General features: G+C 37.3%; 1 protein-coding gene across 1 annotated transcript in view; it reads left to right on the top strand.

The window, feature by feature from the left end:
• Positions 1-13,344, top strand: part of LOC124158220 (anoctamin-7-like) — a 384,154-nt gene that overhangs the window by 361,580 nt on the left and 9,230 nt on the right. The window contains exons 7-12 of the mRNA XM_046533409.1: positions 1,884-2,097; positions 4,160-4,411; positions 6,128-6,348; positions 7,828-8,023; positions 10,468-10,634; positions 10,982-11,201. Of these exons, the coding sequence (XP_046389365.1) occupies positions 1,884-2,097; positions 4,160-4,411; positions 6,128-6,348; positions 7,828-8,023; positions 10,468-10,634; positions 10,982-11,201 (1,270 nt within the window). The remainder of the gene's footprint in view (positions 1-1,883; positions 2,098-4,159; positions 4,412-6,127; positions 6,349-7,827; positions 8,024-10,467; positions 10,635-10,981; positions 11,202-13,344) is intronic.

Below are 13,344 nucleotides of genomic sequence, written 5' to 3'. Positions count from 1 at the left end.
TTGTGTATCGCATTTTAGAATTTCATTTTATATTTCGCTTTCTCAGATTCCTTTATTGTAGTTTTTGGCACTTTTTATGAAATGTTGAAATGCAAAATTTAATAGCGATCAAATAAAAAAGAGGTCTTACAAAATTTCATGATATAAAAACGCTGCTAGCATCTCAATCTCCTTTCAGCACCTCAAAATATTTTTCCAATATGTTATCAAAATTCTGCTCATTTTGATCAACTGAAGGTGAAACAAAGAAATTTCCAGCATATACCCATTTACTTTAAATTTAATTATTTTAATTTGGTAGGGACTGACACAGCCACTAAATGCTCAAACCTTTAGCACCGCCGGTAAAACGTGGTAATTTCGTCTATCGCCCTTAATCGTCGACTCAAAATTGATGCATTTGTAGTCTATTTCAACAGTAGCCTAAAGGATCAAAAAACCTTACAGATGTTTATAAAATTATAGTATAAAATAGTGAAATAGAAATATAAAAATAATATTTGGAATTTTGGACAGCGGATCGAGGACAATTTTTTTATTATAAAAAAGTACAACACCCAAAAAGAAAATAAAGCAAAGAAAATGCAGATTTCGCATTTATTAAGATTTCAATATGTTATTACCACTAGCTATCACAATTGTTGATATTAGTCTAATCTAGAAATCCATATTGTTTTATAACCGTTTGCTTGGCTGGATGAAAACGCCCCAACTATCTGCGCCGCGATACACGCTGTCGCATTGTGTGTTGCATAGCATCAAGGATCCATCCACTTTATTAGAAAGTTGATCGTCAGTTAATTATATAATTCTTAAAAATCAACCACCTCATTTTACATTTAATTTCTGATTCATGTATTGTAACTAAATTTTAGTATATTTACCGAATTTAATCTGTATTCGACGATATTAGGTTAGTTTAAAATCGAATGCAAAATTTGTTTTGAAGACATTTGCAAGCACAGAATTTGTAGTGTCCAGAAATTTAGTTTATATAAAAGTTCCCAATCACCTGATTTTCAAGTGACTCGCGACATAACCGATTCTATTTTAACACCTGTTGGTCAGAGATTTGATGTCAATTGGACAACTAATTATTCTGTGAAAGGTAAGGTAGAAATCCTTATTCTATAATTTTTGTGTACTGCTGTCCTTTATTTCTTGACTCCTTACCTAATGGCTTCTTTTTGCCGCACTATTGTTCGTTAGCAACTTCTATGTTTAGTGTGTAATATTTTGCTTATTCCCTCTAGGTGTCAAGCAGAAGGAGGAGTGGCCTTAGTTAATTTTTACTCTTATGATACAAGCTTTTAAGAGCGGTAGAAGCAATACTTTGGGAAGGGCACTGTACCACCATTAATACCTAAGCAAATTCTAGCAGTTGAAAAATACTGTAATAAAATAGGTGCTTACTCTAATTATTAAAAATTTTCTTAGGGTGACTTCTTAATAACTCTGATATATATTTCAATTCTGGTCTCATGACCTTGGAGACCACCTAAAGCTCCTTCTCCTTCGTTGCTTCCAGTTCATACCATCAAAATTTTGGAGTAAATAAATTATCACTATTATATTTTATTTATTCAATGGTGTTATCTGAGTGTATAATCCCTGTATTTATTTCATTGAGACCTCATATTACATGAATGAATGGAAAATTTTCCTTTCACTTTGTTACTTTGTATCTGGTTTTGACAATTAATTCTGCACCCAAATCATGAGTGCCATTTTTCTAACGTTTGCTTTACATGTAATAGAAAGGGAAAAATCACCATTTACCCAAATATTTTATTGATCTTTGATATGCCATTTCAAAAATTTCTTTTGATGTAATGTAAAATTCTTGCATATCTATCGACACTCAACTGGTTGTTTTTTCTTAGGGGCCTTACGAGATTCCAAAACACTTCAAGGATAAAAATAAACGCAAAGGAAAAAAGACAATTAGAGGTGAGGATCATCATGAAGAAAACCTCAACCCAAGACAAGTGCTGTACCAGTATTGGGCTAGATGGGGAATGTGGTACAAGTACCAGCCACTGGATCACATTCGGGCTTATTTTGGAGAGAAGACTGCTATATACTTCGCCTGGTTGGGTAAGTAAACGTCTACCTACCTGTTAATGACAACCTTATGTTTATTTTTGGCTGATGGGAGCCAAAACATAAGTTTTTCATAAGAAACAATTGAATTGGGGGGTTTCGGGTTGGTGTGATGGCAAGAGTGTTGGGCTCCCACCCCATGGGGCTGGGTGCTTCCATTCCTGGCCATGGCAATGATCTTTCTGAGATTTCCTGATACTTTTTGATGATATTACTTTCACTCAATTTGTTTTAATGCGTCTTGTTCCCTGTTACCTTTGTCTTATCTTTGTGAAGGTGAGATATAAATTTCATGCCAAAACATACAAATAAATGTATGCACTACATCAGTCTTAACATTACAAGTGTCTCGTATTTAACTCCAAAGAGGTTAATAGTTGCAATTCACAAAGATGTATGGATATCTCATGACTCAAGGTCAACTTTGACATTATATATTTTTAATTTCCTAATCTTTACACACTGGCAAAAAACTCCCATGTTCACTTATCTCCCTGGTCTTAGTTCCAATTCTCTGCCGGGGTCACCCTGCTCCTCTCCAAGTTTGCAGCACCCTTCTTCTCATGTCACTCTTCCCCTTCTTGTAGCTCTCAACGTCCATCAACACTCATTTTCTCCTCTCACTCTTTTCGTTCACTTTTTTCTCATGCTCACAATTTCTTTTCTTGGTAACAGTCATTTTCTAGAGATTTCCTTGCCTTGTTTTCTAACGGCAGGTCTATATTCATGTACAATGTACACTAGGCCGGCCCTTATTTTTCAGAATTGCGAAAAGTTATGTTTTCCTGGTCTCAAAATGATCCAAATGGTGTTCATATTCACGTGTTAAAATTTGGTTACTTTAAAATAACGGCAACCCGTGCCCCAAGGGCCCTAAGTACTAAGGACCCTCAATTGAGTTTTTTGGGGCTCAAAAAGGGCTATTTATATGTAAAACGTAATAGTAAAGCCCATTAGGGCCGATTTTCTGTTTGTTTTAACCTATCTCTAAGCGTTTAGGAGATATCGTCCGTCGTAATGCAATCCCCCCCTGGGGCGCCACCCCGCACCGCGGCACCGCTGAGGTATGTCCCGCACCACTTACTAGAGACTTCCCCTCAACCCCCTCCCCTCCCTCGGGCCCTTGGGGCACGGGTTGCCGTTATTTTAAAGTAACCAAATTTTAACACGTGAATATGAACACCATTTGGATCATTTTGAGACCAGGAAAACATAACTTTTCGCAATTCTGAAAAATAAGGGCCGGCCTAATGTACACAAACTATTACAGTCCCTGCAATCGCATGATATATAGGTATGTTTCCTCCCACGGATAGTCTCCAACTCCCCCTTCTCTTCATTATTAGTCTCCATATCCATAGTTATCCCTTTTGCTGGCTTGTTTTTCTCTAGCGGCATGCCTTGCTCCTCCTTTGTTGGTCTATTTATCTGAATTGGCCTCCCTAGAGACAGCTTTTCATGTTAATATATACCATATTTGTCTGAATATAGTCCCCTTTTTTTCCACAAATTCCAATGGTAAAAGTGAAGAGGGGACTATATTCAGACGCATTTTCATAATTTTCCCGAAACTGAAGCTTTAAAATTAGGGGGGGGACTATGTATATTCAGAGGGGGACTATATTCAGAGAAATACATTATATAATTTTTAATGACATATTTTGACCTGTTTGAGATCCATACCAAATGTTTTCAAAGAGGAATATCTGTTACAAACGCTGGAATTTATTACTCTTTAAATTGAGCGCCTAAGGTGACCACCAAGCATTCTTTGCAACTTTGTATGCTGCTTGGAATGTAAGAGAACACAACAGCATCTGCTCCATGCATTCAATCCCATTTGTAGCATTAACTCACCATGTATACGCATATACGTATGGGATTCAATTCTTCCTGTTTAGGGCAGTTATAAAACTTTTCTGATGGAACCTAAACAATTTATCATCATCTAACTGAAAATTACTGGCATACTCGCATCTATACTTGCCATCTATACTAGCATCTGTTGAAGTGGCTTGTAGGAAAGAATGTAATTGATCTTGATGTGGTCTTTCAGGCTTCTACACTGGATGGCTGCTCCCCGCTGCAGTTGTTGGACTTCTGGTGTTCCTGTATGGTGTGGCCACAATGGGTTGGAATCGGCCTGCCCAAGAAGTGTGCTCCGGCAACTATCGTATGTGCCCTCTCTGTGATGAGGAAATTGGTTGCCGCACTTGGGATCTCTCCGATGTCTGTGGCTACGCTCAGGTGGCATACTTGTTTGACCATCCCGGCACCGTCTTCTACGCCGTGTTTGTCTCTTTTTGGGGTGAGCACTTCTCCAGTTTAGTGGGTCTTTTTACATTCCATGATGCCAAGGGCAGCATAGAAAGTTTTTGGGGCCGTATACAATGTTCTTCATCCCTGTACCCTTTCTTTTCTTTAGAAGCCGTGAGAAATCTTATTAGGACTCTCTACTCACTTTATGCAACAATTATTGACACACGAGTTTAACTGAGAATTTTTATGAACCATTCAATTAAGTTTCTTCAGAACCTGTCCAGTGTCCAGTATAAAGTTTCAAAGGTCCAGAACAGTTTTTAATATCTACCTATTCTTGACAAGTATTCTGGGGCATATAAGTAAAACATTTGCATTGTATTGTGAGTTTTTTGATTATATGATAATTAATTGTTGAATCATGGTACTTGAGAACAACCTCGTATAGTAGATACATTCAAATTAATTCTGCCCCGGGCCTTAACTTGCCTGTCCTGATGCAAGGAAATATCAGCTGCCTACTTCTAATTTTGGTTCATTTATCCTTTAAAGGGAGAGCAGGGGTCTGAAGCCAATACATGCCGTAGAAAGGATTATTTGAAGTTGGCATATAATTTTGTTAATATGCACATGTTAAGGGAAAAAGTTCTTTTTTTCCAATTCATCATTTATTATATAGTCCCTACCATACCCACACCCTTAGGAGGAAATATTAATCCCTCCCTAAACCATACTAATGATTATAATTGGGATGTCATTTGCTTACTTTCCATAATATTTCCTCTCCCATTTAGTCCTTGCATAAACATGAAGGTGGATCTCATTTTTGTGTTTTACAAATACATTCCAAGTATTGTCTTACAAAAAAAATTTCAAATTCTGGTAAATCAATCTTCCTCCTTGAAATTTTTCCACTTTCAGTGCTGGCAATCCATCAGCCCAGAACTTAGAAGCTTGTGAAAGTCATATTTGTAGTTCATTCCTATTCTATGACTTTTTTCTACAAAAAATACTAGTGTAGCAACAAAAACTATTATTTCATTCCTTCATATGCATATTAATATGTATTGCCTTTTCACCAAATGTGAGGGTTAGTAAATTCATTAAGCATAAGTGTAAATGCCTCTTTTAAATATCTTAATATGGTATAATTGCGCTAACTTATGTAGATCATATTTGATCATTATCCCTTTGAATCGCAATTTCGACTTTATTTCATTCCCTACAATTGGTAAAAGAAATCTTAAATCTCATATTTATATGGATGACTAATTCCAGATCAACATTTTCTGCAAATCATTATTCTTTTCCTTTCCCCATTCTGACTAACAACTTATTTTGCTTTCAACTTACAACCCAATGCTCTACCAATGTGGGCAGCAATCAGTGGCGTAGGCAGGGGGGTCTTCCCCCCCGCCCCCCACCCCTCACTCCCCCCAAAATATAAAAACAAAATAAATTTCCTTCATAAAAGAAAACAAAATATTGAAAGATCATGAATTTAGAAAATATTTCTTTAACTATTGACGTTTTTTTTATTATGAAAAGTGTTAAAATTAGTTTAAAACCCTCTACTTAGTACCCTGTTTTTCAAAATATTTCCCCCCTGATTTTTGACACAAAATTCCTGGCTACTCCACTGGCAACAATTTTCTTCTTTGCATATTTGATTCTTAGCATATGAATTTAAAATATGTATTTCACATTGCACTGTGTGAGACTTCCTTTTACATATTTAAAGTTTTCTATTTTTTTATTTTCATAGCGGTGACATTTCTGGAGTACTGGAAAAGGAAGTCAGCCAGTTTAGCCCACCATTGGGATTGCACAGGTTTCCAAGAGGAAGAGCAGAGGCCAAGGCCTGAATTTGCTGCCAGGGCACCTTTTTTGGAGAGAAATCCAATCACAGGAGTTCGCGAACCATCATTCCCATCTCGGTTGAGGCACAAGAGAATAGCAGCTGGAATTGGAATCATCTTCCTCATGGTAAGTCATCAAGGTTGTATGGTCACATATACATATTGGCTGTTTCTAAGAACCAGTAAAGTAAATGTATTTAAAAAATTTGAAATTTTTGCAATATTTTTTTCCATTTCAATGAATGCCCATCAGTACATTTTCAAAGAGCATAGTTGCTAGCATAATATCACTGGTGAAATGAAAAATTTCGTAGTTTTTTTTATGTTTGAGCTCCTGGATTTCCTGAAGCCAATGGAGCAAATTTTTTTATAATTATCATTTTATTGTGGTGTAGAATCTGAGTTTTTCCCGGCATATGCTCTGCAGGAATATTTCTCGGGTTTCCCACCAGGTGTCGTATCGGGTTGTAGTTCCCAACGTTTCCATGACTAAGTCCGTCATCGTCATCAGGGGTTAATATTGGACACAGCGTATAAAGGAAGCCAACACACACAGAGCTGTACCTAAATGCCTCCAGCCATCATCATCCGGCACAGAAGAAAGGCGTCCTGACCACCCTCTTCCATCGAGCCAAAGCCATATCGGATGACGCCCACCTAATCCAGGAAATTTCACATCTTAAGTCCACCTTCAGAAAGAATGGCTACAACCATCGTGAAATCCAGGCGGCCCTAAAAAGGACCTCTCTAGAAAGGAACAACAGAGAAGAAAAGGAGAAACCGGTAGCCAGAGCCTGTCTCCCCTACATCTCCAGTGTCAGCAACAAAATATCCCGAATACTCAAGAGACATAACATAGAAGCGATACACAAACCGTCCAGCAAGATAAAGACCTGCATCGGAACACCGAAAGATGACCTGGGCCTCAAGACGTCGGGAGTATACAGCATCCCATGTGAATGTGGCCACGTTTACATTGGGGAAACAGGCCACACCATAGAAAAAAGGCTGACGGAACACGAACGATGCATACGCTTGTTCCACCCACTGAAATCAGCGGTGGCAGAGCATTGCCTGGACCTCGGTCACCGAGTGGATTTTAAAAGTACCAAAGTGCTATGCCGCACAGACAACTACTGGGATCGAATTGTCAAAGAAGCCATACAAATCAACATACACCAAAAGAACCTAAACAGAAACAAAGGCTTCCAGTTAAGTAATACGTGGAAGTCAGTGATCAATCACTATAAATCACCCCAATTCAGAAAGGACCAATCAGGGCCCACTTGAACGGCCCTCATGTGTATAAATACCGGAGAAAAAACTTGGCTCAACATTAACCCCTGATGACGATGACGGACTTAGTCATGGAAACGTTGGGAACTACAACCCGATACGACACCCGGTGGGAAACCCGAGAAATATTCCTGCATTTTATTGTGGTATTTATAAAAATGTGTTAAATTATTGCAGCAAATTTAGCAATTATGATGTCTTTCAATATAAAACAATATCTTTCATTTGATTTTTCATAACAAATTTTTGATAATTTCTCCACCAATATTTATATATAGGTATTTTTCTTTGTTGTTACATTTCTTTCTAGATGAGCCTCGTGATGATATTTATTGTGGCAGTTATCATCTATCGAGTATTGGTCTCCATTCCCCTCTTCCAGAATGCAACATTCCGTTCTCAGGCTCAATCAATAGCCAATATCACTGGAGCATGTGTCAACTTATGTCTCATTATGGCTATGAGTCGTGTTTATGAGAACTTAGCTCTCAGGCTCACCACTTGGGGTAAGTCATGAATCACTTGCCTGGAAAATATTTTGGTGTGGTGAAGGATTGATGCAGATGTTAAAGCATAAATATGGCGTGGATGATGGATGTTCGTCCAACGGTGTGCACCTTATGGGATAGCTAATACTTATATCAATCATGAAAACCTTTATGAACCATAACTATTGTGTGGCTTACAGGTTTTCAGAGGATACATATATCCATAGATGGATTTAGGAAGGGGCACGGGGGCATGTGCCCCAGATGCTTAAAAAAATTGACAAAATTTTTTATACGGTTATCATTACATTTGTTTTGTTTAGTGTATTATGGAGCCTCAATCATTTACTTTCATATCAATAACTTACACATCAAATTCAGGAGAATATTTTGTACAGAAATTGTTTTCTCATATTTTTAATCTCAAATATGGGAAGATCGATTGTTTGCCTCTCAGACCCTTGGGTCCCCTCTCCTCTCCCCCGAAAAAATCCTGGATGAATGAATGAACCCCTCAATGAACCATAATGTATCCCTCTTTCCAGCTTCTTATCCCTAAACTTCTCATTATATGGATAAAATACAAATGTGATTGCAATGTGTATGAATTTCACATATTTAATCTGCAGTGTGAGGTCTTCCTTAACCGATGTATCATTTTTGGTGTTGCATATCTTGGAAGTGCCGTGAAAGGATACTCCTAAAACACTTATCTCCTTATCAAAACTTATCTCACATCATTTCCTGTGTTATCAGAAGCAACGACCATGCAGGCCAGTGGTGTCATGGTGCTGGAATGTCTTTCCAGCCCTGGTTAACAAAATACATAATAGTCAAATAACACTTTTATCAGTTTTGTTGCCTCAAAGCTTCTAGTACATACATTTGTAATCAAAATAAAAATTTTTGTAAAAAATGTATATTATAACTTATAGTAAAAAAACAGACAGAGTAATATTTCTTTTCTAAAAAAAGTTGATGTAAGTGCATTCCAGCACTGTTAAATTTGCCATGACATCACTGATGCAGGTTTTTCCTTGTTTGATTCAAGTGTTCTACTGGTTGAGGTACTGGTTTACATGGATCATTTGAGAATCACTCTCCTTCACTTTCCTACCTTGTGAAACTTTTCCATTTCTTCAACCTGTCTTTGCCACCAAACCTCTGTTGCCTTCTTGATTTCTTGTCATAATCTATTATTTTTTAACCCTTATACACACTTTGGTCTTGCTCAGTGACCATGTTCTTTCATTTCTTACTCTCCAATATTTTCTTTACCATTTCCTCTCTGATTCACGGTTTCTCTACTCCTTAATCTAATTATCCAATGTAAATCTCTGCTACGTTCACTATTCCATTTTTATCTTACCCCACCCTTACTCTAGAGCAGCGGTTCCCAAACTTTTTCTTTCTGCGACCCATTTTAGCCCATACGTTTTAGCCGCGACCCCCTAAAAATGGTTGTCTAAGTTTAAGTACATAGTTCACTTTATTATTCGCACATCTCGCGACCCCTTTCCGAACGGCCCGCAACCCCCCTGGGGGTCGCGACCCCCAGTTTGGGAACCGCTGCTCTAGAGTATATAAGTCACCCATCTTCTGGACACTATTCTCCACTAGTTCCTGTTATTCCTTTCCTTAAAAATTATCTGGGGGAGGGCACCTGCATCTCCCACTTACCCTGGCTGGTACCACCTATTTATTTTAATTATAATACATACTCCCAGTATTATTTGAACCTAAAACCCCCCTAGCATTTATTGGTAGCTGCACGCCTGATTCCAGTTGAGAGACTAATGGTTTGGCCCCTGCTGTGAAACTATCATCTTATCGCATACCTTCACAGTTATTCATTTATGCAAGGTGGATGAGCATTGCATGATACAACTATTTGGCCATTTGAGTTATTGCATACCATATTGTAATCTAGAGGCCATAGAGCTCAATTCCCCCCTTTTCACAATCAAAATATCGATGGCTAAGTTCTAACAACACGTATCTCAAAATTTGGCTGGTTTGACATATGTATCTTAAACAAAGTGTAATGACATTAAAAAATAAAATTCAAGCAAAAAACAACTTTTTGTTGGCAAATGCATGCTCCTTTTTCAGTTGTATGACTTTTTGGTACTTAATTTTATCGTACAATTAGAAAAAAATTAATATTTTGTTACTTTCCTGAAAAGTTGCTCTTTTTGAGTCACGTGTTGTTAGAACTTAGTCATCGATATGTAGAAATCAATCCTCCTTCTTTTCAGTTTTGTTCCAATTATGATCTCCTGCCCATGTGCATTACACCTCACAGTAGTTGCATGAAAAGGAAAAGGGAACCTGTAAATGGTGACTTAAAATGGGTTTCACTGTGTTTAAATTGATGTGAGGGTAATTTTAGAGAAACTTAAATTCATGTATGTAAATATGTACATTTGGATTGAGTCTGATATGGATTTTTCTTTTTACAGAGATGCATCGAACGCAGACAGAATTTGATGACAACCTTACATTTAAAGTATTCATTTTCCAGTTTGTCAATTTCTATTCCTCAATATTTTATATTGCATTTTTCAAAGGGCGTTTTGTTGGATATCCAGGACATTATACTCATATCTTAAGTCTGCGTAATGAAGATGTAAGTATTTGAATATTTTTAAAGATTATTATTAGAATAAAAAATTGAGACAGTTAAGAATGATAGGGAATAAGAAAATGGCATATTTTTATTTAGGTTTGTAGATATTGATATTTTGCCCAAAAAGTTCTGTTTTCCCCATTGATCATTCAACATTTTACTTTTTTGCTTCAAGTTAATAATCTGGGGGAACTTAGCACAAAGAATGAGATTTAAAAATCAGATGTTAAGGTAACAAAACCTAATTTTTACAATGCTTTTGGCTTAAGAGATTATTAGGACACTCTTTATCATTTTAATTAAGTACCAGAGGAAGGTTTGGATGACATTAATTTTTTTCATTGCAGTGCAGTGCTGGTGGCTGCCTAATTGAATTGGCTCAGCAATTGGCTGTTATTATGGTAGGAAAACAAATGATAAACAATGCACAAGAAATCCTTGTTCCTAAGATGAAGGCATGGTGGCACAAGAAAAAAGTGCACCTTCCCAAGGAGGCCAAAACTCGTTGGGAACAAGATTACCAACTTATTGGCAATGAAGGATTATTCCAGGAATATTTGGAAATGGGTGAGCTTTGAAAAATACTTTTTTCTTCATCTAAATCCACCCAGTATTTAACCACCCATAATGTCCTAATTAAGCTATTTCAAGATACAGCACAATCCCGATTATCCAGGCTAATGATGGGGAGAGGCAGAACGAATAATCAGAAAACACGGATAATCCAAACACCCTCATTAATTTCTTGTCATGTTCATAATTTACACAATTGAAACAATGTATCATTATTATATTTATCCACTTACTCTAATATTTTAAGATGGCCTGGATTCATTGAGAGCTTTCTTTGCCTTACAGTGATCTTTTTAGCGGCGATTATGTGATTGCACTAGTATTCCTACCACTCTATATAAGACCTGGTTTGGAAAACCACGCATCCTTGGCTGTGTGATCACATATAAAGAAAAGTGGTTTGCACGAATGCTTCAAAACCACTGCGGGATGTTGGAAACTAAACTTTCAGGCACCACATCACGTAGTCCCATCTCGCCCAAGAGTGAAAATCTTGCACGGATAATGCACAACACGGATAATCGGGAGTCTGCTGTATTCAGACATATCCCAAATTCTTGAAACACTTCTTATTCCCCTCCTCAATGTTGTCCCCCATATTATTTGTATGTACATATTCCCCTCCTCAATGTTGTCCATTATGCATTAACCCAATATGGTAATTTTGGGTGGATATTGGTAGGGGCTAATCAAAACTCCCACATGAAAAATAAAATGGAATGTGTATCCAATTGGAGGGGAATCCCAATGTACTTTAATCCCCAGCTTGTATACAATCTAAGATATCACCCCCTTCCCTCCCTGTGTGTTTTGGTTCTGGTTCAACCAACCCCTTCAACGGAGATCATACGCTACATGAATACAAGTGGGCTTAAGGCATTCTGCCATCCTAACTTCAATTTTCTTGCTGCTCCAACAGTGCGTAGCTGTTGAATATGACGTTAATTGGAGGAAGAGTTCTCGGGTTTCCAGCCGGGTCCAAGGATTTTTCTGCACCGACGTTTCAAAGGCTAAGTCTGCCATCGTCTTCATGGTAAATGTCATTCACCCTGAAGTCTGGAAACCCGAGAACTCTTCCTCCAGTCTATTCGCCGGGAAAACCTTGGATCCTTCATGAGGTTAATTCCTCGTCAAGTTCTGTTTTTTTTTTAACACTTTGAGTGCCGGCTGCTATATTTAAAGCCCTACTGAAAAATCCAGCCATTTTTACTATATTCGTTTTTTAAAACATTAGCATCAAAAATATATTTATATCGATGTACATTTCAATAAAAATGGACTTTGCTCTTCTTTGTGAATGAGTTGAATAACATTTATTGCTAATTTTTAAATATATAATTTAACAATGAAAACTTACTGTTTTTGAAAAATAAAAAAGTTGCAACATATGATGTACCACCATAACATGCATAATAATTTTTTTTATACGCTCAATTTGAACTATTTAAAGCATGGAAATCATAAGAAAGCATTGTTCCAAGCAAAGCATTACAAATCCTGGATGACAAAAAGTGTCAATGCACCCACAACGAACCCAAAGAATTTTCACACCAAGTGGCCTAAGATGAGGATGCCGGTAGCTACGGAGGACTTTTCGTCCTCAAGACATAAAGTGAACTCTTTTTCCATCGAGCAGTTGATTTTTGAAAAAACAGAACCACTAATCAGTAAACTAGAAAAGTACCACAGGGGAATATTACGGCTTCACGCATACAAAGCCAATTAAATGGAAAGACGTAATATTACGTCCATGGCACGCAAAGTGTTAATACTTTTTGTCATTAAGACCCAGATGAAATGGGATTTATTGGCACTTGCACCATATGCACAGTTAGTAATTACCAGCCAGGGCCACAACCTGCTAGCCCAGAAATGTAATGTTAACTGCTTACTATGAGAGCTCAATTGAAACCTAACTACAAAAAAGAAAAGTGAAAGGCAATCTGTGAACTTACACATCATTACATATCTTCTTGCTTAGCAATCTCCACCCTTTTTTCTTTAATGCTGTTGTAACTTCTGGTAAAAAAAAGTTTGCTGCAAATTGATTGAGCCTGCTACTGACAGAGACATTGTGATTCGGAGTGCTCCTCATTTTCTCTATGCATCTGAAGATTTTTAAAAGTTTGAATCCTTC

This window comes from Ischnura elegans, chromosome 4 (genome assembly GCF_921293095.1).
Source record: "Ischnura elegans chromosome 4, ioIscEleg1.1, whole genome shotgun sequence".
Lineage (NCBI taxonomy): Eukaryota > Metazoa > Arthropoda > Insecta > Odonata > Coenagrionidae > Ischnura > Ischnura elegans.
This window is presented reverse-complemented; position numbering and strand designations above follow the sequence as displayed.